Genomic DNA, 24,356 nt, shown 5'->3' with positions numbered 1-24,356 from the left:
GTAATCCCAGCACTTTGGGAGGCCGAGACGGGCAGATCACGAGGTCAGGAGATCGAGACCATCCTGGCTAACACAGTGAAACCCCGTCTCTACTAAAAAATACAAAAAACTAGCCGGGCAAGGTGGCGGGCGCCTGTAGTCCCAGATACTCGGGAGGCTGAGGAAGGAGAATGGCGTGAACCCGGAAGGCGGAGTTTGCAGTGAGCTGAGATCCGGCCACTGCACTCCAGCCTGGGCAAGAGAACCAGACTCAGCCTCAAAAAAAAAAAAAAAAAAAAGAAAGAAAGAAAGGGTTTTGCCATGTTGCCCAGGCTGGTCTCAAACCCCTGACTTCAAGTGATCCACCTGCCTGTCTCCCAAAGTGCTGGGATTACAAGCTTGAGGCACCACATCTGGCGAGTTTCTTATTGATTAGCTTCCTAGGCTTACTCTTTGTCCCTCCAATAGGATTAAGAAGCAACTCATTGGGCCCTGGTTGGGGAATCCACTGGATTCCTTCCATGGAAGTGGCTTTGCCACTGTGAAGCTCCATTGCACACTCACCCACGCCCAGCTCACACCCATACTCATCCACACTCAGAGACTCCCACCCACAGCAGCCCTCCCTGCCCAAGGACAGGGCACACAGTGGAGTTCTACACACTTTTATTGGAGGAGCAGGCCTGATAGCAGGCTCAGGCCACGCTCATAGCTGGTGAGGCTGCTGATGTGTGTGCCCTTCCGGATGCCTCAGGATCCACAGGCTGTGTTGGGATGCACCTTCCCCATTCCCAGCTGACTACAGTAGTACAGAGAAAGGGCCCCTCGCAGTGAGGTTGCAGGCAGTGCTGGCCAAGCAGGGCTGTGTGACTGAACATGGCCGCTGACTCAGAACAGAGGACATCCTAGGGCAGCAAGCGAGGAGGGGCGAGAGTATTGGGCATGCCAGCCACCACCAGCCAAAGCTGCTTCTGTCCTTGCTCTCTGTGCCACAATAGGTAGCATGTGCATGAGCCTTGGGCCCAGGGACAGCCCCCTCACTCTCCATCTTGGTTGGGTTGGATAAGCCCATATTCCACTGCTTTGTCCAGGCAGGCTGCAGCAGCCCTTGTGACAGGGCTCTGGTCACCCTTAGCTAGCACTGACAAGATCTCCATCATCTCACTCTCCATCAGGGTGCTGGCAATCTGCCTTGAGGCCTCCACCATGTTCAGCACCACCACGGCACCCCGGTGCTGCAGCTCCTGGTTAGAACTCAGAAGCAGGGCCTGCAGGATCTCCAGCCAGTGTGTGGTCTGTGAGAAACAGGGTAGATATGACCCCCAAGCAACAGGCTCAAACTTGGCAAGGGACACACCCACACACCCTAGGACTGTCCCCTTCAGCTGCCACCATGCTGGGAGTTCCTGGTCCGTCCCCACTCCCCCACTGAGAAGAGGCACTGACCACTTGGGGAATGCGGCTGCAGAGCGTGGGCCGCATGGAGGTGAGCATGGCCAAGCCCCCGGCAGCCGCCCGCTGTAGCAGCTCATCATCCTCTCCACTGTACAGCACCAGCAGCTTCAGCCGGTCATTGCCCTGGGCTTCAAAGAGGTCCTGCACCTGTGGCCAGATGTGGGGAGTGGACCAAGTCAGCTGGGTGCAAAGCCCAGCCAGGGCACAGGTACCTCTGCATCCCCACCTGTCATGAGCACCTGGATCAACCCTTACCTCCTTGCTCATGGCCAAGTTACACATGCACTCTGTGGCTGCCCGGCGGATCATCTCATGCTCCTCAAACATGTAGCCTTCTATCATGGGCACAGCCTTCTCCTTCAGGATCTTCTGCCTGCAGGGCCACAGGAGGAAGCAGCAGGGATACAGTTTGGATGTTGTCCCTTCTAACCCTAATGTTGAACTGTAATCCCCAGTGTTAGAGGTAGGGCCTGATGGGAAGTGACTGGGTCATGGGATGGGTCCCTCATGGCTTGGTGCTGTCCTCGTGATAATGAGTTCTCATGAGATCTGGTTGTTTAAAAGTGTGTGGCATCTCGGCCGGGTGTGGTGGCTCACACCTGTAATCCCAGCACTCTAGGAGGCCGAGGCAGGCAGATGACTTGACGTCAAGAGTTCGAGACCAGCCTGGCCAACATGGTGAAACCTTGTCTCTGCTAATAATACAAAAAAAAAATTAGCTGGGCGTGGTGGTGCGCACCTGTAGTCCCAGCTACTTGGGGAGGCTGAAGCAGGAGAATCACTTGAACCCAGGAGGTGGAAGTTGCAGTGAGCCAAGATCATGCCACTGCACTCCAGCCTGGATGAAAGAGGGAGACTCCATCTCAAAAAAAAAAAAAAAAAAGTGTGTGGCATCTCCCCCCACTGTCTCTTCCCCCTCCTTTCACCAGGTGACGTGCCTGCTCCTGCTTTGCCTTCTACTATGAGAAAAAGCTCTCTGAGGCCTCCTCAGAAGCTAAGCAAATGCTGATGCCATACTTACACAGCCTGTAGAACCATGAACCAATTAAACCTCTTTTCTTTATAAATTACCTAGTCTCAGGTATTCCTTTACAGCAATGCAAGAACAGACTAACACAGGCAGCATCATCAGAGTTTCTACATCCGCTCCACCCTTGCACCCACACCCTCATGCAATCAAGTCCTGGGCTGAGGATTTCTCTTGGCAATGTCCAAGGACCCTCTTGCACCAGACAGGAACTACAGTGCTTCTTAGCCTTCTAACCAGGCCTGGGAAATAGCATAGGATTGTGGAAAATACTCAAAATTAGGAGGCAGAAGACCAGAGTGGTTGTGATGGTGAGGCTAACGCCTAACATTTGAGGGTTTTTGCTTTTGTGTTTTTTTGAGGCAGGATCTCACTCTGTCACCCTGGAGTACAGTGGCTGGAGTACAGTGGCATGGTCACAGCTCACTGCTGTAGCATTGATCCCCCAGGCTCAAGTGATCCTCCTGCCTCAGCCTCTCTAGTAGCTGGGACTATAGGTGCATGCCACCACACCTTGCTAATTTTTTTTCCAACTGTTAAGTTCAGCAGTACATGTGTAGGATGTGCAGGTTTGTTACATAAGTAACCGTGTGCCATGGTGGTTTACTGCACAGATCATCCCATCACCCAGGTATTAAAAGCCCAGCATCCATTAGCTATTGTTCCTGATGTTCTCCTTAATTTCTTTTTTAAATAGGGACGAGGTATTACTACATTGCTCAGACTGGCTTGAACGTCTGGGCTCCAGTGATCCTCCTGCCTCATCCTCCCAAAGTGTCGAGATTACAGGCGTGAGCCACCGTGCCCGGCCTCATCTGAGTACTTACCCTGACCAGGCACCTGGATCATCTTACTTAATCCTCACCATGGCCCTACGGTAAAGGTACTAGTGTGATCATCATCACTACTGTTCTGCAGAATAGGAAACGGGCTAAGTAATGAGTAATATATTCAAAGTCACAGTTAGTAATAAAACTAAAACATGCTGGCCGGGCGCAGTGGCTCATGCCTGTAATCCCAGCATTTTGGGAGGCTTAGGTGGGCAGATCACAAGGTCAGGAAATCTAGAACAGCCTGACCAACGTGGTGAAACCATGTCTCTAGAAAAATACAAAAATTAGCTGGGCGTGGTGGCGTGCGCCTATAATCCCAGCTACTCAGGAGGCTGAAGCAGGAGAATCACTTAAACCTGGGAGGTGGAGGTTGCAGTGCGCTGGGATTGTACCACTGTACTCTAGCCTGGGCAACAGAGCAACACTCCGTCTCAAAAAAAAAAAAACTAAAACATGCTGATATGGCACAATGCTAGGGGCCAGGTACCCATGTAGTAAGTACTTTTAAGTGTATTTTCTCATTTTATTCTCCTCATCACTATGCCATGAGGTAGGTACTATAATCATCCCATTTCACAGAGGGAAAAACTGAGGCAGAGCAGTTAAATAACTTGCCTGAGGTTACCCATTTGCAATCAGGGAAGCTAGGCAGTCTGACTCTAGAGTCTGCCATGCCATGCTGCCTCTCGGCCTGTCTCCTCCTCTCTAATGATGCAGAGGAGTCACTGTGAGGCTCACAGAAGCCAATGACCGAGGAGCATTTCCCACTGTGTAAACTGCTGTGGGGGATATTCCAAATCCTGATGCCTGGTCCAGGCCCCGCAATCCCAAGGGACCTTACCGGAGCCTCTCGCTGATCCCGGCCAGGTTTGTTAGGGCCATGAGCGCCTCGAAGTTCTGCAGGCCTGAGCAGTTGAGGTGCAGCAGGGAGACAAGGGGCCGGACCACCTCATAGATCTGCAACATGCACCCACCTGTCGGGTACTTGCTGCAGGCCCCACAAGCCCCACCAACCCTGCGGGGAGGAGCCCACCCCTAAGAGAGTACTGCTGTCTCAGGCTGAACTCCCTGCCCCAGGGTTTGGCAAAGCTGAAACTTCCTGCTGGTCCCAAAGGGGAGCTACAGCCCAGCCCACAGGCCATCAGGGACAGAAGGAGAAGAAAGGACGGGGCAGGAAGATACGCACCCGCTCACCAGGGAAGGTCATCTCGGGGTTGGAGGTGATGGTGAGCTTGGCAAGGGCCTGGGCTGCCTTTGTCTGCCCCACGTCCGTGCCTTCCAGGGCCAGCGGGATCAGTGCCTGTAGGAACAAGCCCGTCACTGCTTAGGACATGCCTGGGAGTGTAAGACCCCAACCATCAGGCCCCCAGTCCCTGACCGTCCCACCTTTACCCTCCTCCCTCTCCCCAGGCTTGACTCCCTGTGCAGACCCTCTGCACCCAAACACTTCCTGAAACACCTCATAAGGGCTGGACATGGATTGTGCTGGGCATCAGGGCCATGGAGATAAATGAGACAAAGGAATAGTAGAGCCTAGGACCTTCACAGCCACCAGTGTGGAGGGGCCAAGGAGCCTGCCCGCTTCCGTGTCACTCTCTCAGCGGGACAATGTTCCTCTGGCCATGAATAATGTTTTTCTGTCCCACATCTAACACCCAGCTCTAGCATGGCAGCTGCTGAGTCATGTTTTATAGGCTGACGGCTCAGCCATCAGGAAGAGGGGAGTAAACCAGCTTACCCTGCCGCCTCCCTGGGCAACCACAGTGCCTCGGTCCTCTACCTCTTCCACCAAAGCCAGGAAGACCCTGTGGGGAGAAGGCAGTGGTGCGCAGGCGGCTCTGGGACTCTGGCAGGCAGACGCTCCACTTCTGGGCTCAGCAAGGACGGCAGCCAGGCAGGCAGCCCCTGTCGCTCTAAGAGGCCCACAGCACTGGAACCTACACCCTCTGGAGCCACATCCACAGCCCTGAGGCTCAGGAGTTGGGAAAGGTTGGCTCCCACCAAGGCTGGCTTACCTGGAGAGCAGCTCTCTGCAGGAACTGGTCAGCACAGGGCTCTCCGTCTTCACCATGCACGCCATGGCCGACACCACACCTGCCGCCAGCAGCTTCTTCACCCGAGCCCGCACGAAGCTCGGCTTGTCCTGGGGGAGGAGACAGCTTAGGAGAGGGGCCTGGACTGACTCACAGAGAAAGGGGGACCCTTCTCACAGCAGCAGTTGAGGAACTGGGAAATAAAACAGCCAGACAGGCCAGGTGCGTTGGCTCATGCCTGTAATCCCAGCACTTTCGGAGGCCGAGGCAGGCGGACCACAAGGTCAGGAGATTGAGACCATCCTGGCTAACACGGTGAAACCCTGTCTCTACTAAAAATACAAAGAATAAGCTGGGCTTGGTGGTGGCCACCTGTAGTCCCAGCTGCTCAGGAGGCTGAGGCAGGAGAATGGCGTGAACCCGGGAGGCAGACTTGCAGTAAGCCAAGATCACACCACTGCACTCTAGCCTGGGCGACAGAGCAAGACTCCGTTTCAAAAAATAAAAATAAAAAATAAAATAAATAAATAAAACAGCCAGACAAAGGGAAACAAACTGGCTTAAAAGGGAGGCTGTTGGCTGGGCGCAGTGGCTCACGCCTGTAATCCCAACACTTTGGGAGGCTGAGGTAGGCGGATCACGAGGTCAGGAGATCAAGACCATCCTGGCTAACACAATGAAACCCCATCTCTACTAAAAATACAAAAAAATTAGCTGGGTGTGGTGGCGGGCACCCGTAGTCCCAGCTACTCAGGAGGATGAGGCAGGAGAATGGCGTGAACCCAGGAGGCAGCGCTTGCAATGAGCCGAGATTGCGCCACTGCTCTCCAGCCTGGGCGACAGAGCAAGACTCCGTCTCAAAAAAAAAAAAAAAAAAAAAAAAAAAAGAGAGAGGTTTTCTGCTGTGGATACTCTGGGTTAGCTGGTCCCCATGGTGGGGAACCCTCCAGCCCCTCTGGCGGCCCCTCACCTTGGGGTGCTGCTCAGGCACGTGCTGCTTGGCATACTTGGCCAGCTCCACCATCTTGGGGTCAGGCTCCTCATAGTCATAGCTGTTGGTGCAGTTCACCAGCGCCGAGGCCACCGCAAAGAGCACTGACCTCTCCTCAGACTGCCAGGACAGAGAGGCATTCACATGGGCATCCCGGGGCAGAGCAGCACTCAGATAAATGCTGTTCAGGCCCAGGCCCCCAGTTCCACCCTCAGCTGGGACCCTTGGGTACAGGATGAATTCAGGAAGCTCCCCAGGCCCCAGATTTTGGGAGCTTACAAACTTGACCTCCCCAGCTCCTCCAAGAAGAACGTCCTTGCTAACACCACTGGTGCTGGCCAACGTGCCCACACTACACGGAGAAGCCACTCAGTCACCAGCCCTCCTCCCTGGAGTCAAAAGACCCCATTGGCCAAGCCCTGCCAAGAAAGCCTGATAAGCTCTAATCCTAGACAGTGTCTCCAGGCTGACAGCAGGAACCACAGAGCTACCCTGCTGAGCTGGAAAAGAGCCTTCAGAGCAGCCGCATCCTCCACAAACTCTTCCTTCACGTCGGCATCAAAGGTCAGGTAAGCCAGGCCCTCCACTGCCCAGCGCCGAGTGCCTGCATCGATCTGGTCATTGCACAGCCACCTGGGGACATGCAGGATAGTGGACAACCCTCAGGATTGGGGTTAGGGAGGAGCACACCAAGGCCAAGGGGGAAAAACCAAGGGTTTGGGCATCCCTTCAATGTATAGAAGCAGTTCACGTACCAGGATCCAGACTGCAGCCCCTGCCTGAGCCTGAGAGCAGGACAGGGAGGAGGCCCCAACTCCCACCCAGACCCTCGTGTCTTAAGATCTATCCCCACAGGTGGGGGACCACAGCAAGGCCAGACGACTCACTTTCGACACTGCTTAGCCAGTTTGAGAGTAGAGCCTTCAGCAAACTGCTTCATGCTGAAGTCAGTCCCTCCAGCCGAACCAAGCTTACAGAGTCCCTGGAGGAAGAGGGCAAGACCAGTTGGCCTCTGGGGAAGGAGGCAGGAGCTAAGCTCCTCCACACCTGGCTTGGACTCCCTCCCTGGCACTCTGCCATGGCCCGCTGGAGGCTACACAGACAAATCAGCACCCTCTCTCTTCAGACCACCACCTAGAGCATGTGGCAGCAAAATCAGCTAGTGGGTGGCCGCATGACACAGCATCTGCAGACACTGACGTGCTGGCCACTGGACGGTCATGGGCTCAACCCCTTCCCAGGCCACACTGAGAATGGCTCTGTTTCCTTCCACGTCGCACAAAGAAGTCCTCTGCAGGTGAAGTGGAGAGGTGTGTGGGGAGAGGACACGTGATTCAGCCACAGCCAAAATCCTTATGGGATGGAGAAATCCAGGACTGAGTGCCCCATGGAGGAAGACCAGCTTCCACAGGGTGCACAGCCACAACAGGCTCATGGAGGGCCAGGTAGTCCCCAAACCCCCAAACCACCAGTTCCCGGGAACGCCGCATGACCCCTGTAGGCCCAGCCTTAAGCCCTGTGGTGGGAGGAGCCATGCCCACGTCTCTGGCCACAACAAGGCCCAGAATCTCATTCATTTATTCATTCATTCATTCATTCATTCATTTTAGAGAGGGTCTTGCTCTGTTGCCCAGGCAGAAGTGCAGTGACATGGGTGGCTCACTACAGCCTCAACCTCCTGAGCTCAAGTCCTCCTGTCTCAGCCTCCCATGTAGCTGGACCTACAGGCATGCACTACCAAGTCTGGCTAATTTTTTTAGAATTACAATATTCCTTATTTTCATCTAGAGTGTGCTGGGACCGCACCCTGCAATACCAGCTGGACCAGGACCCCTGCCTGGCTGCCTGCCCACCCACCCCAGGCCCACCGTCTCACCACCAGGGCCCGGATGCGGATGCTGTCCTTCTCACTGCGCTTATATAGGTCCTTCAGCAGTGAGACACCATTGGCAGTGATGAATGAGGCCCGCTTAGCCTTGCCGGCTGCGTGGATCAGAGCTTCCACGGCCACCAGCTGCTCCTCCTCCTGCTCAGAGGCACACAGAGCAATCACACTCTCCATGACACCGCTCAGCTCCAAGGCCCGGTTGCCAGCGTCACACGGGCCCTGCAGGAGGCAGGACACCGTCTGGATGGCCCGTAGCTTCCCGGCCAGCCCTTGGCCCTCAAACCAGCTCCTGAGGGGCACAGGGTGACAGCTGTCACACCAAGGCCAACATAAAGGGACTCTTCTTTCCTCCCTTCCCCTCCACTGGCCAGGCACCTGCACTACTTGGGCAGAAACAGCAGGAAAGTTGCCAATGGGAGGACTAGGACGTTTCCACCTGGACAACAGTGGCTGATTTTCTTTATCGACACTTTCACTCGAGCCTTCCCTGACATAGTATCTAACACAGGTTACTCCCACATCACCATTGATGTCCCTTCCTGGACTTAAGCTCTGAAATGATTCTGCTTATTTCATAATTTATCATCAGTTTTCTCCTCAACAGCTGTAAGTTCCTTTGATTTCTTTTTTTTTTTTTTTTTTTTTTGAGACAGAGTCTCACTCGGTCCCCAAGGCTGGCGTGCAATGGCGTGATCTCGGCTCACTGCAACCTCCACCTCCTGGGTTCAAGCGATTCTCCTGCTTCAGCCTCCCAAGTAGCTAGGATTACAGGCATCCACCACCACGCCTGGCTAATTTTTTTTATTTTTAGTAGAGATGGGGTTTCACCATGTTGGCCAGGTTGGTCTCGAACTCCTGACCTCAGGTGATCCACCTGCCTCCACCTCCCAAAGTGCTGGGATTACAGGCGTGAGCCACCACGCCCAGCCTATAATCTCATTTAAGAATAAGGACTGTTGCCCAGGCGCAGTGGCTCACGCTTGTAATCCCGGCACTTTAGGAGACCAAGGCAGGCAGATCACCTCAGGTGTGAGGTCAGAGTTCGAGACCTCACAGGCGCATGCCTGTAATCCCAGCTACTCAGGAGGCTGAGGCAGGAGAATTGCTTGAACTCTGGGAGGCGGAGGTTGCGGTGACCCGAGATCGTGCCATTGCACTCCAGCCTGGGCAACAAGAGTGAAACTCCGTCTCAAAAAAAATAATTAGGACTGTCATGTTTCACCTGTGTGAGAACAGATGCGTAGGAAGTGCTTGGTAAACCCAGTACGTGCTTGATGGCATTTGTTGCATTACTGGAACATTGATTTGAGAAAGAACCTCCCCGGGGAGGCCACTTTGGAACAGGAAGTGGGCCTTGGGGCCACTTTCCCTTCGTCCAGCCCCCAACTAGTCCTCCCTAAGCCTACTCTTTCTGCTGGAAACCTTTCATTTCTGCCCCTCCTCAAGGAGTCAGAACTTTTTTGCTGGAATCCCTGGCAACAGGAGGTGAAACAGACTTCCTTACTTGATGTAGTTTTCACAGAGTCGGTGGAAATTCTCCCTCTCCGCATCACACTTGAGGTCATCAAAGAGCTTGCTGAGGAGAATGGAGGCGCTCATGCGGCTGTTCGCGGTCACTGCAAGCTCCCCAGGAGGGTCCTGTAGAGAGCCCCCAACTTCCAAAATCTTTTTCAGACCTGAAAAGACACCCCATTTAGAAATTAGAACACTAGTTACAACCCCTACAAGTAAAAGGAAGAGGCTTCCTAGGAGATGCGGAGAAAAGCAAGACAAGAAGGCTACAGAGTTCTGACAACTGCGTCCAGGGCAGCCCAGAGAATCTGCTTAGCTGATCTGCTACCTAAGGGAGGCAGCTATAGGATCGGGAAGGACCTCAGAAGTGAGGCCTGCATGCCAACCCTGCCCCTGGGGCCAAATGCTCTGGAGCTTTGAGGTTCCTCATCTGTAAAACTAAGGGGAAAGGAATATCCACACCTCATAGGATCATTGTGAACACAATATCCACACCTCACAGGATCATTGTGAAAGGCCCTGCTCATGCAGGGCCTTTGCAGAGCTTTTCTTATTTATCTTTTTTTTTTTTTTTTTTTGAGACAGTCTCGCCCTGTTGCCCAGGCTGGAGTGCAATGGCGCGATCTCAGTTCACTGCAACCTCCACCTCCTGGGTTCAAGCGATTCTCTTGCCTCAGCCTCCAGAGTAGCTGGGATTACAGGTGCGTGCCACCACGCCCGGCTAATTTTTTGTATCTTTTAGTAGAGATGGGGTTTCACCATGTTGGCCAGGCTGGTCTCAAACTCCTGATCTCATGGTCTGCCCGCCTCGGCCTTCCAAAGTGCTGGGATTATAGGCACGAAGCAACGCACCCAGCTCTTATTTATGTTTTAGGGGAAAAGAGAGATGAATTGATATATCTACCTTTATTTTTTCCTCTAAGTATGGAAGTAATACATGCTCACTAAAAAAAAAAAAAAAAAGGGGGCCAGGCGCAATGGCTCATGACTGTAATCGCAACACTTTGGGACACCAAGGTGGGTGGATTGTTTGAGGTCAGGAGTTCGAGACCAGCCTGGCCAATATGGTGAGATTCCATCTCTACTAAAGATACAACAATTAGCAGGGCATACTGATGTGTGCCTGTAATGCCAGCTACTCGGGAGGCTCAGGCAGGAGAATTGCTTGAACCTGGGAAACGGAGGCTGCAGTGAACTGAGATTGTGCCACTGTACTCCAGCCTGGGCGACAGAGTGAGACTCCATCTCAAAAAAAGATACAGAAAGCTAATCCAGCCTCTCTGCTAACCTGCTTGCAGGCCCATTCAATGTGCATGTATCTGCACACACATATGATAGAAGAGTCTAACTTTGAGCCCCCTAAGGGTAGCTCCTATGTCTAGTAGGTGTTGCAAGAGCTGAATCCCATTGCTCTGGAAGATCTTCTCAGTTCCAGCATCCTCCTGGGCCAAAGGACACACTTCAGTGCAGACACATGGCTGGAGATAATCACAACTTTTCTTCCTTTTTTTTTTTTTTTTTTTTGAGACAGGGTCTCCCTCTGTTGCCCAGGCTGTACTGCAGTGATGCAATCATAGCTCACTGAAGCCTTGACCTCCCAGGGTTAAGTAATTCTCCCACCTCAGTCTCTGGAGTAGCTAGGACTGCAGACGCACACCACCATGCCCAGCTAATTTTTTAAATTTTTCATAGAGACAGGGTCTTGCTATGTTGCCCAGGCTAATCTCAAACTCCTGGCTTCAAGTGACCCCCTGCCTCCCAAAGTGCATCATCCACCATGCCTGGCCCCACTCACAACTTTTCTTACTACTCCTAAGGATAAACAAACTTCAGCTGCCCAAGCAAGTTTTTGTGAACTATTTCACCTACCTTGGTCAATGACCCAGAGGGTGAGGCTGTTGTTGGGGTCCTTGAGAGACTTCCGGGGCACTGCTTTAATCAGGAGGGTCAGGGCATTGTCTCGGCCTTGGCCAGAGACCCCCACCTCTGTCAGCAGATCTAAGAGGTTACTGATGAGGACCTTCAGCTCCCGGGCAGGATCTGGCAACAAGAAGACATCAGTGGGCTCCACAGCAGCCCAGCCCTGTTTGGCCCTTGAACTTCAACAAACCAGGGAGACACAGGGAAGGGGGGATCCACATCCCAGGCTCCAGACTGAGCTCCAGCTTTGTCCTGAGACACCTTGGCTGCTGAGAATCTAGAGTAAAATAATGTCACCAAACCGTATTCCAAACAACCTGCAGCTCCAATTCTAGTCCCCAAAAAACTGGCCTGGCTGGCTCAGCCCCATCCCTTCCATGACAGTAACATCCAAAAGACCCCAGACCTGCTTCCACTCACCCACGATGATGGCGCCTTCTTTGCCTTGGAATCCTTTTTTGACACCTTCCTTGAGGGCATCAAACATAACCTGCAGTAGGTGGCAGGCAGCCAGGGACACAGCCTGGTTTTCCACACCCAGGATGGAGACTACTCGCCGAGTTCCCAGTATGCTCAGGGTTGCCACTGTCTGCGGTGGGAGAGGTGGACAGAAGCTTCCAGTTGGTCAAGGGCAGCTACAGATATCCCTAACTGTAAGTTAGAGAATATGGCCAGAAGGAGAGAATTGGGTGGAAGGCCCAGCTCCAGGTGAAACCAAGACAGAACAGATGGCGTGACCCAGGGTAATGGCAGGATAATTTTGTTAGAAAGACTTCCTAAAGGAAACATTCCAGAGCAATGCCCTACTACCTCTCCTTGGTGCCAGAGAAGACACAGTATACTGTGGCCCTGGGAGCAGTTGCTTTAGCTCATGTCTCCCCAAGAAAAAGACCTAAACCTAGACAAAGCTACCTGACCACAAGGCTTAATGGTCTAGTTCTTCCCCAATCTAAACCCTGAGGTTCTTTCCACACCCTGGGGATGTGGATTTCCACACCCTGGGGATGTGAATGTGCACGGAATGGGCCCATGAGACCTCTCCACCCCATTTCTAAGCTGGAGAACCCTAGAAGGCCTGCTTGGTCCACTGAGTCCTGATCCTGACTGCTTCCACTTAGCAGCTGAGTGTCCTTGGCCAAGACTGTGAACTGGGATGGACCAGAAGGCAGGAGGGAACAGAATGCATATGCTTTTACCAATCTTAGCCTTGTGAGACCCAGAATGCAGCCCAAGCTCAGCCTAAAGAGATTTCATTGACTATTTCACAGTTCCACTCCTATCTAGGAATTGTGGGCTCCCCTAAAAGCAACCAAGGGTCTAGTCTTTGGTTCCCTCTCCCCTGGAGCAAGCCAGCTCAGGTAAGAGGGGGATGTGGACTTCACCACACTGGCCCAGGAGCAGGACTGTTCTTGCTGAACTGTCCATGCTGGGCCACCACCATCCGTGCTGAGAATCATGTTGGGGCCAAGCCCTACGTGTCTGGTCACTGTCTCAATGGTAAAGAGATGCTGTGGTGGCCAGGCGCAGTGACTCACGCCTGCAATCCCAACACTTTGGGAGGCCGAGACAGGCGGATCACAAGGTCAGGAGATCAAAACCATCCTGGCTAACACGGTGAAACCCCGTCTCTACTAAAAATACACAAAAATTAGCTGGGCGTGGTGGCGGATGCCTGTAGTCCCAGCTACTCGGCAGGCTGAGGCAGGAGAATGGCGTGAACCCAGAAGGCGGAGCTTGCAATGAGCCGAGATTGTACCACTGCACTCCAGCCTGGGCGACAGAGTGAGCCTCCGTCTCAAAAAAAAAAAAAAAAAAAGATGCAGTGGTGACATCGCTGACCACATCACTCACTATGAGGACTCTCTGCTCCAGAGGAAATGACAATTTGATCTTTAGAGCAAGGACAAGTGCCCTTTTCTGGGCAATGAGCTTGCTTGTGCCATATGGACACTGAAGGAGTCAATGACCAATGTGTTTTTGGGAGTTGGCTGCAGGAAAGCTGGGGCTCACACTTGTAAGCCCCCCACAAAGCAAGTGCTTGGGGTACCCCAGGACTGTTTTTGCTCTTGCTAGCCCCACTTCATCCTAATTTATGTTGGTCTTTTTCACCCCATTTTATTTTTTCTCTCTTGTTACACATATTTCCTTGTACTCTGCCTTAAGTTATTTTTGTTTGTTTGTTTGTTTTTTTGAGATAGTCTCGCTCTGTCACCCAGGCTGGAGTGCAGTGGCATCATCTCGGCTCACTGCAACCTCCACCTCCTGAGTTCAAGCAATTCTCGTGCCTCAGCCTCCTGACTAGCTGGGATTGCAGGTGCACACCACCACGCCTGGCTAATTTTTTTATTTTTAGTAGAGATGGGGTTTCTCCATGTCCCTCAGGCTGGTCTTGAAACCTCAAGTAATCCACCTGCCTCAGCCTCCCAAAGTGCTGGGATTACAGGTGTGAGGCACCATGACTGGCCTAAGGTCTTTTTAGAATAAGATAAGGGGTAGAGGGTGGGTGGAAGAGTGGATGGATGGATGGATGGGTAGATGAGTGGATAGGCAGATGAGCAGATAGGTGGACGGAGGGACGGATGGACAGACAAAGGGACTGAAGCAGTAACCAGCCTCTCCACTCCACCTACCCGTGACTGATGCTCAGAGCAAATGCCAACCAGCGTACGCAGAGCTGCCAGCATGAGGTCAGTCTCTCCCGTGTCCAGCAGACGTTGCAAGAGCTGAACCCCATTGCTCCGGAAGATCTTCTCTGCTCCAGCATCCTCCCTGGCCAGCACCACCAGGTTCTGAGAAGCCTACGTCAAAGGAAGTACATTATAATGTTGACACTGCACGTGGCATAGGACGCAGCACTGGTGAGCAGGGGCCCTGAGCCCCAGACCTCACTGCTTCCACTTCACAGTTGAGTGATCATGGCCAAAAAATAACCTCTTTGAAGTTTAGCTTCCTCTGTAAGTAGAGGGAAGAGCCTTCTCTCAGAATTGATGGTTAGAGCAAATGAGTCCCCAGCACAGCCTGAGGGGCTGGGACAGTGCCTCAGTTACCTCCGTACACCCAGCTCCTGGCACAGGGCTTGGCCAGCAAGGCACTCTGTGAACTCCTTGGTTCACGCTAAAGCCCCAGACCCTCAGATCTCCCATCCAGGCCCCATGAGCCCAGCTGCACGATTGGAGGAGCTGCAGAGCAGGGCAGCAGGGGCTTTTGGGGCCTACATGGGTGAAGGGTACTATGGATGGGTGGCTCTTGTGGGAGCTCACTTACTGACTCAGCCCGGGGCCTATACCTTTTGCTTTTTCTCAGTGCCCTTCTCTTCTGGGTCCAACAGTATTTGAAACATCTGTTCCACTTTGGCATCCGTCGAGGACATGTATCGCACCTAGACAAACCAACAAAGCATGGAAGAAATCATGGCTCTTGGCCAGAGACATCATATTCCCTATTCATTTGTCTCTGGCTCCTCACTCTGGGAGGCACAGTGAAGATGTCTAGGCTCAGGGCTAGCACCTAGCTACCCTGGGCAGGAAGAGACATGCCTGGCAGTGCCTCCTAAATTTCCCGCAGTTGTTTTTCTTTCTGAGCGATTTCCTGCTTGGGCAGCAGGGGAAGCGCCCATGCTGTAGTGCCTTTCGGGAGGGGAGGCATCCTGTCAGCTACAAAGCAACCCACTCACAGTGGTGCCATCTACGTTGTGGCAGTGTGAATGGGCTGCCCATGGCACTGAACTAAGCATTTATAACTCCTGCCAGGGAGCTGGCAGATTGTGAGGTAGTTGCTAACACTTCCTTTAGCTCCAGAAATCTCTTTGGACTGTTTTAAAAATAATCTGAGCTGGGCACAGTGGCTCACGCCTGTAATCCCAAAACTTTGGGAGGCCGAGGCAGGCGGATCACCTGAGGTCAGGAGTTCGAGACTAGCCTGGCCAACATGGTGAAACCCCGTCTCTACTAAAAATACAAAAATTAGCTGGGTGTGGGGGCAGACGCCTGTAATCCCAGCTACTCAGGAGGCTGAAGCAGGAGAATCACTTGAACCTGGGAGGCAGAGGTTGCAGAGAGCAGAGATCCTGCCACTGCTCTCCAGCCTGGGTGACAGGGTGAGACTCTGTCTCAATAATAATAATAATCTGAATGGGCAAGATCTTTCTAGGCCTACCCCCACCCCCCAGAGTCCTGGGCATAGATGGTGGCACAAGCCTAGCATGTGGGCCACCTGCCTTTTTCTCTCGCACCCATGGCAGCCATGACTAACCAGTCATGGCATGTTCCCCTGCTCAGCTCAGGCAATCTGCTTCCTAATTCTTCTCAACATAGGATTCTGGGCAGCCACTGCCAATCAGAGTTGGCACTGAGAGAGAAAACCTATTTGCTTTCCCACGTTTCAACATTTCAGTGAGGTGTCTGCCATCATGTTATCTGCTTCCACTGTGTCAGCATTTTAACATCAAATTATCTGGTGAATTTGAGCTTGGTTATAGTTCATAATGGTCTTTAGATTCTTTTCTCCTAATTTAAAAACATATATATTTTATACAACTTCTCTTTATTAAAAAAATATGAACAGGTGATGCAGTCTCCTTTGGAAAGTCCTCTCAATCCCATTCCTTTCCCTAGGGGTTGCAATGTTATCATTTTGATGTATATCTTTTAAAATATTTTCCTAGGCCTGGCACAGTGGCTCATGCCTGTAATCCCAGCACTTTGGGAGGCCAAGGCAGGTGGATCATGAGGTCAGGAGATCGAGACCATCCTGGCTGGCATGGTGAAACCTCGTCTCTACTAAAAATACGAAAGAATTAGCTGGGTATGGTGGCAGGCACCTGTAGTCCCAGTTACTCTGGAGGCTGAGGCAGGAGAATGGCGTAAACCCAGGAGGTGGAGCTTACAGTGAGCTGAGATCACGCCACTGCACTCCAACCTGGGCGACAGAGTGAGATTCAGTCTCAAAAAAATAAATAAATAAAATAAAATATTTTCCTGAAAAAATAAAGAAACAAAAATGCATATTTGGCCCGGTGCCATGGCTCACACCTATAATCCCAGCAAGTTGGGAGGCTGAGGTAGGTAGATCCCTTGAGCCCAGGAGCTCAAGACCAGCTACCTGGGCAACACAGTAAAACCCTGTCTCTACCAAAAATATAAAAATTAGGCAAGCGTGGTGACACGCATTGTCCCAGCTACTTGGGAGGCTGAGGTGGGAGGATCGCTTGAGCCTGGGAGGCAGAGGTTGTACTCCAGCATGGGTGACAGAGTGAGACCCTGTCTCAAAATACATAAACAAAAAAATAAAAATAAAAATAAATTTTAAAAATAAAATATTTTCAGCTGGGTGCAGTGGCTCACACCTGTAATCCCAGCACTTTGGGAGGCCGAGGTGGGCAGATCACGAGGTCAGGGGCTCCAGACCATCCTGGCCAACACAGTGAAACCTTGTCTCTATTAAAAGTACAAAAACTTAGCTGGGCGTGGTGGCACGCCCCTGTAGTCCCAGTCCCAGCTACTTGGGGGGCTGAGGCAGGAGAATTGCTTGAACCTGGGAGGCAGAGGTTGCAGTGAGCTGAGATCACGCCACTGCACTCCAGCCTGGGCAACACAGCAAGACTCTGTTTCAAAAAATAAATAAATAAATACATAAATAAATTAAATTAAATATTTTCCTTTGTATTTATATACCCAAGTGTACCCACAGAAAAAATATAGCATTATTTTGCTATGCAGGGGATCATTAACATAAATGATATAATACTATATGTGTTATCATATATTTTTCTTCTTTTCTTTTTCAAAAGAGACAGGGCCTCACTCTGTCATCCAGGCTGGAGTGCAGTGACACAATCATAGCTCACTGTAACTGCAAAATCCAGGGCTCAAAGGATTCTCCTGCCTCAGCCTCACAAGTAGCTGGGACTACAAGGGTGTGCCAACACACCCAGCTAACTTTTTAAGTTTTGGTAGCAACAGGGTCTCACTATGCTGCCCAGGCTGGTGTCAAACTCCTAGCCTCAAGTGATCGTCCCGTCTTGGCCTCCCAAAGCACTGGGATTACAGGCATGAGACAGCATGCCCTGCCTATTTTGCTTTGTTTATTCAACAAGTGTCCCAGAGCTTTCCATTTCAATATGTGTGTATCTACCCATTCTCAGTAACTATGTAAGAGTCTCTAGTAAGGACATTACCCAATTTATTCAGCCATTCCTCTATGGCTGGGCATTGAGGCAAGTTCCAAGCTTTTACTACAAAAAAGGCTGAAATAAACATACACATGTCTACTTGTGCATGTGGGCAAGGTTTCTGTGAGAGAAACAGCAAGAAGTAAACATATGGGATCAAAAGATACGCTCATTTCAAATTTGATATGCTAAAGTACTCTCCAAAAGAGCTGTACCAGCCTCACCACTGATGTGTCTGCCTCACTCCTTCTTGAAAAGTATACAAACTTTTAAATGTCTGCCAAACAGACCTCCAAATCAACAGTAACACGCTGTCATCTTAATTTGCTTTTCCCTGGCCACAGGCAAGGTTAACCAGAATTCTATATGTTCACTTGCCATCAGTATCTCTTGTCTGGAGAACTGTGTCTGCACCCCTGGCCCAGATCCCTTCACCACCTCTCTGGGTCACTCACATACCTTCTCCTGAATCTGGCCCCCGATGTTCCGCAAGGCCTCCTGGAAAACTTTGTTCTTGGGCTCCAAGCTCACACATCTCTGCAGGTCAAGGACAGCCTGGTCGAGGCGGCCCAGCTTCTCTAGGGCTTGGCTCCGCCGGTAGAGTGCTTTGACATCCCCACCATCCTTTTCAATGGCTGAGCACAAACAGGAGCGCTGTCAGCACCCATGAGGCCACCATCTCCAGGCAAGAGCAGTAGGGAAAGATCTCGAGGAAAGGCCAGAAGGTAGGGGGACGAATGTGGGGCTCGGTGCTTCAGCCTCAGAAAAGGTGAGGGTAGCTGCAGAAAAGGAAAGGCCCGAGGCAGTGGGAAAGAAAGAAGGCAGATGTGTCTCCGGGGCCAAAGGAGGAGAATGTGATGGTGCAGCGGTCCCAGAGTCCTTGCCCACCACAGAAGCCCTACAGCTCCACACGAGGGTCCACCATTCCCCTACCTTTGGATGCCTCTGTTTCTGCTTTGTCGTAATCTTCCTGTAAGAGAAAGACAGGAGCCTGAAAGAATGGTCATCTCCCTTTCGGGGCACTAACCAGGCAGCAGGGGTACTCTCGCTGTCCAAGGTCACCCGATCCCCCTTCACGCTGAGGTGCAAAAGACATCTGGCAAGCGGGGATGGCCTGGGAGCTTGAATTCCCAGCTGGGGCCCAAGCATCAGCTGAGATGGGCGAACCGGGGCCCGGCAGGCAAGGGGAAGAGCGCCAGGCTCCCTCACCAGCTTGAGGTGGCAGGCGGCCCGGTTCCGGTGCAGAATGGCCTGGTCCTGGGGCGTCGCGTCCAGACCCAGGGCCTGAGTGTAGGCCCCCAGGGCGCCCTCGTAGTCTCCACATTTGAACAGCTCGTTGCCCTCTTTCCGCAGCTGCTCCACTGAGCTGGCCTGTAGAGAGAAAGGGGGCGGAAACGTCGGAGGGGGTTCGGGGCAGAGCCCTGGAGAAGAGGAGGGATAGGCACGAGCCTCATGGATGGGGAGAAGGAGGCCTGGGATGGTCAGGGCGGGTGCGAAGGGGTGATGGCGCGGGGACTGGGTACGCACCCCGGAGGTGGCCGGCCGGGGCTCGGGGATCCCTGGACCACTCACAGTCATCGCGGAGAGGTTGTCCCGTGCCCGCGCAGGCGCAGTCTCTGGTGCGGGACGAGTCTGGCTCCGGACGCTGCCGGGAGCTGCCCCGCCCCACTCTTGCGTCGGAGGTGGAGTCAGAGAGGGGCAGGGCTAAAGAGTTAGCGCGCCCGGGCAGGGGCGGGGCACTCGACTCTGGATCGCAGGTGCAGGCAAGCTCCGGTCGCGCCTAAGCTGTCCCCGCGGAGACCTGCAGGAGTTCACGGCGGAGGACCCGGAGGGAGGCCTGCGGTGGCTCCAGCCCCGACCCCGGCCCCGATCGCAGCAGAAGTGCACAAGGTCTGCGGTCATCAGGGTCACAACCAGTAGGCTGTAGAGGCCCAGCACTAGGAGTTGTCCTGGGCCCCTGCGGGAGAGAAAAAAGTATCTGGATCCCGGCCCTGGCCGCGCTCTGGCTGCTGCGCTCTGTGGGAGTACAGAACCCCTGGGAGTCCGGAGAAAGCTCGGGACTCCATCCCCAAATAAGTGTAGTCTTACATACACACATTTGCATACGAATTTAGGAGCTCATCCTAGAGCCACCCATGGGCAGATTCAGTATGGCTCCCTATTACCCGCTTGCACAGCCCCCTGAACTTCTCCCTTGTAATTGTAATCATGATCTACATGATTTTCTGTTGCGGTCTGTCCCTTCACTAGTCTGTAAGTTACAAGCCTCCCACCCCATAATTTAGGAACAGAGCCCCAGATATTGGAACACCCTGACGATGTTCCAGTGGCTCCGGGGTTGGAGATCTCACCTGAGGATGGGCGGGGGCGGAAGAGCGGACAGGTTGACTTGGTACAGGGCCTCAAATTCAGCCCGGGTGCAGCAGGAGCCCCCTGCAGCCTGCAGGTGGCAGCAGTAGGCTTCCTCTGGAGAATCAGAGAGACGAGGGCAAAAGAAACCAGGGTAGTGGTGGCCATTGACATCCCGGGTGGTCTGGCACAAGTGAGGGTGGTGGACCACAGCTGAAGAGAGAGGTTGGGGGGCTAGAAATAAGCAGGAGGGATCTTTCCACAGCCCACTCCACCCCTACTGGAGAGTAAAAGAGATCAGCCCCTACCGGAAGAGCAGGCGCCCTTCCATTCATCCCCATCAGTTCCAGTTCCCAGGAATAGCCCATAGCACGATAGGCAGGTGGGCCACAGGGGTAAGTGCTGTACCTGAGAGAGAGGTTGACTGGACAAGGGTCACCCAGCTGAAGAGCAGCAGTAGCCCCACGGATAGGCCTGTCAGCAAGGGGCCTGACCTTCTTCTCCAGACGCCCATGAGATTTCACCACCACCTCTGTCCTGGTCCTGGGAACTCTAACATCTCTCTTTCTAGGCCATGACTGCATAAATAAGGAAATAAAAATCAAAGCCCCAAGGCCCTCGGGCACCATTAATACAAGTCTGAAGCTTCTCTATCACAGGCTTTTAGAGAGAGATGACAGGGACTGGGTTTCTATCTCCTGTTGGAACACGTGGGGCCTGCATTGCCAAACTGCTGAAGGAGAGAAGGCTCAAAGGACTAGAGGACAGAATGAGGGATGACAGAGCAGCTGAGCCATTAGTATGAAGAACAAACAAGCATTTAGAGCCAAATATGTTTTTACCCATTCTCCAACTTCCAGGCTGCCACGGAAGCTCTGGGAATTCCGACCCTTCTATTTCAGGTCCCAAAGACCTCACTTCCAGCATGTGGGGCTTCCCTCCCTAACCTCTGCTACATGGCAACCACCAAGACTAGCTGAAAACCAAGGGTGAGTCCTTTATTAGCTTTTCCCCTGGGCCTCATCTGCCCCAGCTACCAGCCGGAACACAAAAGCTACCTGTCTAATTAGAGTATACTTAGCTAATAGGGAACCCCCTCTCACAGAGGAGTTCCATAGGGACCATCAGGTCTCTCTTACCCCTCAGCTGCCCTAAGACAGGGAATTTCTCCGGAAGGCTCAAGGCCACCAGCCAGCGGAATTAAGTGTTATTCCAGTGCCTACCCAAGCCTGACAACATCATGCTTCCAGAACACCAATAACAATACTCATCACCCCAGGGGCCCACAGAAGGTGCCTAGAGACTGAAATAGGAGCTCTCATGGCATAAGAAGGCAATGCGAATTTCATCTGCAACACTGAGAACAAAGGCAGTTCCTGCAGAAACGTCACAGCTACCTGGGAGCCTAAGTCTGAAGCAATTAGGCAGGGCTCCCAGTGAAGGCTCTGATTTTTCAGGTCAGGCCCTAGGGTCTCCTGGGTCCAAAGGTGAGGCTCCCCCGCCCACAGAACCTGGCCCATCCCTGCAGGGAGAACTATTTTTAGAACACTTGGAGAGTTTTCAGAGCTTTGCCAGGTTGAAGATTGTTCATGGGGGGAGCTTCTGGGAGAAGCTGTCTCTGACTCTGAGGGTAGGTGGATTGTCCTTTCTTCCCGCTCCCATAGTCCCCTGAGCCTTCCCACCCTGGATTCAGCGCACTGTGAGACCACTGCCTTATTTCTTGTCTGTCTTCCTCTTTTCCACAGACGGTGGGCTCCCAGAGAGCCAGGCTTATGTTCTTTTTGCACCTCCAACAGAGTACATTGAGCTGGCGGCTGTGATGCTGAAGGCAGCTTTCCACATCGCTTGCTCTCTGCGCCGGGGCATGTCAGCTCTAGAGGAATTCATCTGGGGCAGGCCCAACACAGCCCGCTGAATTAGCCTCCACGATCCCCGGGCCTCCCCGGCGCCAGGGGGCGCTGTAAACATTCCGTCCTGGCACCCGCTGCCGCCGTCGCCCGCCCCATCCGCGCGATGGGCTCCGAGGCCGCCCAGCTGCTGGAGGCTGCCGACTTCGCTGCTCGCAAGCACCGGCAGCAGCGGCGGAAGGACCCCGAAGGGACCCCCTACATCAACCACCCCATCGGTGGGCTCGTCGGCCGCGGAGCACCGGCTGCGGCACCGGGGGTGGGGACTGGGAAGGATACGTGGGGTGCGTGCAGCTCATTGAGCACCTATTTTGTCCCAAGCTTAGTGCGATATACCGTTTAAGCCTCGTAACAACTGGAGCGGTAGGCATGATCGTTCCCTTTGTCGGTTGACACCCAGAGGGTGAGGGACTTGACCAAGGTCACCCAGCTAGTGAGAGGCCAAGAGGGGCCACATCTGACTCTCCAAAACCCACAACACACCGCCTTGGAGCTATCTCCGACCTGACTTCCTGCTTTGCCCCTCCCCATCAGGTGTGGCTCGGATCCTGACCCACGAGGCGGGAATCACTGACATTGTGGTGTTACAGGTAATTTTCCCCTTTCTCTGCCAGGAGACTGGGATGGGGATCAGGGGCCCCGTTCAGCAATGGGCATCCCTTCGCTGACATCTCAGGGCTAAGTGGGAACTTGTCCCCAGGCGGCCCTGCTCCATGACACGGTGGAGGACACAGACACCACCCTGGATGAGGTGGAGCTACACTTTGGGGCACAGGTGCGGCGCCTGGTGGAGGAGGTAACAGATGACAAGACTCTGCCCAAGCTGGAGAGAAAGCGGCTGCAGGTGGAGCAAGCGCCCCACAGTAGCCCCGGGGCCAAACTGGTGAAACTGGCAGACAAGCTGTACAATCTGAGGGACCTGAATCGCTGCACCCCAGAGGGTACGCTTTCCTATGGGCTCTAAGGGAAAGGGTAGGGGGGTGCCGCCTTCTGAAGACACAGGTTGATCAGTTCCCCTGAAAAACCCTGGGCATTCTTAATTCCCAAATTAACCCTACTGGACCACTATTTACTCTTCTTTCATACGGTAAAAATACAATAGCTGGGCCAAGGGGAAGTTTTCAGGACAGCTCATCCCATCAGGAACTCATGGCCTTGAACCAGGCTTGCCAGGAAGTGGGGAAAAGGCAGTGCTTTCCTTGACATCACGCTAGCAAGTTTCTGTCGACTCTTACGCAGGATGGTCAGAACATCGAGTCCAGGAATACTTCGAGTGGGCAGCGCAAGTGGTGAAGGGGCTTCAGGGAACAAACCGGCAACTGGAAGAGGCGCTAAAGCATCTGTTCAAGGAGCGGGGGCTGACACTCTGATCAGTGCTTGAAGCTGTCCAGAGGCACAATTCCAGCCTCATTCAGGCCGGACAGGATTCATACACCATCTTTTCTGTGCCTCCCGAACTCCCTCCATCCTTCCCAGATACTACAGGCCAAAAAAAGACTTGCATTTTTTCTTAATCTGAAGGTCTCCTACTAACTAAGCTGAGCCCCGCGTGTGGGAATCAGATGTACCCATCCATTTGTGATGCACTCACTGCCTCTCCCCAAGTCTTGGGTCTGTTTGCTATTTTGCATGGTGGGATCTCTGGCCCCTCAGGGACTTGAGATTATATAAGTACTAGTTCCTAAGACGTTATGGAAAATAAAACCTCTGGGTTAAGGTTTAAGCTGCTGCTGCTGCTTCTCCAGCCTCCTGAATGGGGGACTGTTAGGCTGCATATCTGTCCTCCAGCAAAGCAGGACTAATTGTGTGTCCCTGAGTCACCTCCCTCAGGTTGGGGGCCTCAACCCTCCAAACCTGGCTTACTTATCAGTGAGATGGGTTGTGTAATTATCAGGTTAGATTGTGACGTGCCTGATGGAGCCTGATACATACGTGCTCAAGAAATGGTAGCACCCTTCCCCGCTAAAAAAGTTGGAAGGGGCCGGGCGCGGCGTCTTTCGCCTGTAATCCCAACACTTTGGGAGGCCGAGGCGGATGGATCACTTGAGGTCAGGAGTTCAAGACCAGCCTGGCCAACATGGCAAGGCCCCATCCCTACTAAAAATACAAAAAAAAATTAGCCGGGCGCAGTGGCTCGCGCCTGTAATACCAGCTACTCAGGAGGCTGAGGCAGGAGAATCGCTTCAACCCGGGAGGTAGAGGTTGTAGTGAGCCGAGATCGTGCCACTGCACTCCAGCTTGGGCGACAGAGCGAGACTCCATCTCAAAAAAAAAAAAAGAAAAGACCTATTGG

At 52.9% G+C, this 24,356-nt stretch overlaps 2 protein-coding genes across 8 annotated transcripts; one reads left to right on the top strand and one right to left on the bottom strand.

Moving 5' to 3' along the window:
- Nucleotides 1-628: 628 nt before the first annotated feature.
- UNC45A (unc-45 myosin chaperone A) lies at nucleotides 629-19,425 on the bottom strand. 6 transcript variants are annotated; one of them, XM_077938576.1, is made up of 20 exons: nucleotides 19,335-19,425; nucleotides 19,017-19,178; nucleotides 18,741-18,798; nucleotides 18,267-18,442; nucleotides 14,925-15,017; nucleotides 14,269-14,436; nucleotides 12,059-12,227; nucleotides 11,588-11,758; nucleotides 9,711-9,882; nucleotides 8,195-8,495; nucleotides 7,206-7,300; nucleotides 6,810-6,951; nucleotides 6,298-6,438; nucleotides 5,310-5,437; nucleotides 5,033-5,099; nucleotides 4,481-4,594; nucleotides 4,136-4,251; nucleotides 1,690-1,807; nucleotides 1,426-1,581; nucleotides 629-1,274 (listed from the first exon to the last, which is right to left on the bottom strand). In XM_077938576.1, exons 1-20 carry the CDS (start codon nucleotides 19,383-19,385, stop codon nucleotides 1,017-1,019), a joined length of 2,856 nt encoding a protein of 951 aa, XP_077794702.1. In that variant the 5' UTR covers nucleotides 19,386-19,425; the 3' UTR covers nucleotides 629-1,016.
- A 2,735-nt stretch (nucleotides 19,426-22,160) lies between these two features.
- Nucleotides 22,161-23,786, top strand: HDDC3 (HD domain containing 3). 2 transcript variants are annotated; one of them, XM_028852030.2, is made up of 4 exons: nucleotides 22,161-22,281; nucleotides 22,598-22,653; nucleotides 22,764-23,004; nucleotides 23,303-23,786. In XM_028852030.2, the coding sequence occupies exons 1-4, from the start codon at nucleotides 22,170-22,172 to the stop codon at nucleotides 23,431-23,433; spliced, it is 540 nt and encodes a 179-aa protein (XP_028707863.1). In that variant the 5' UTR covers nucleotides 22,161-22,169; the 3' UTR covers nucleotides 23,434-23,786. The 2 variants fall into 2 exon arrangements, with proteins under 2 accessions (XP_028707863.1, XP_028707862.1); XM_028852029.2 differs by having other exon boundaries at nucleotides 22,161-22,347.
- Nucleotides 23,787-24,356: the final 570 nt, after the last annotated feature.

The sequence above is a fragment of the Macaca mulatta genome, chromosome 7, assembly GCF_049350105.2.
Source record: "Macaca mulatta isolate MMU2019108-1 chromosome 7, T2T-MMU8v2.0, whole genome shotgun sequence".
Lineage (NCBI taxonomy): Eukaryota > Metazoa > Chordata > Mammalia > Primates > Cercopithecidae > Macaca > Macaca mulatta.
This window is presented reverse-complemented; position numbering and strand designations above follow the sequence as displayed.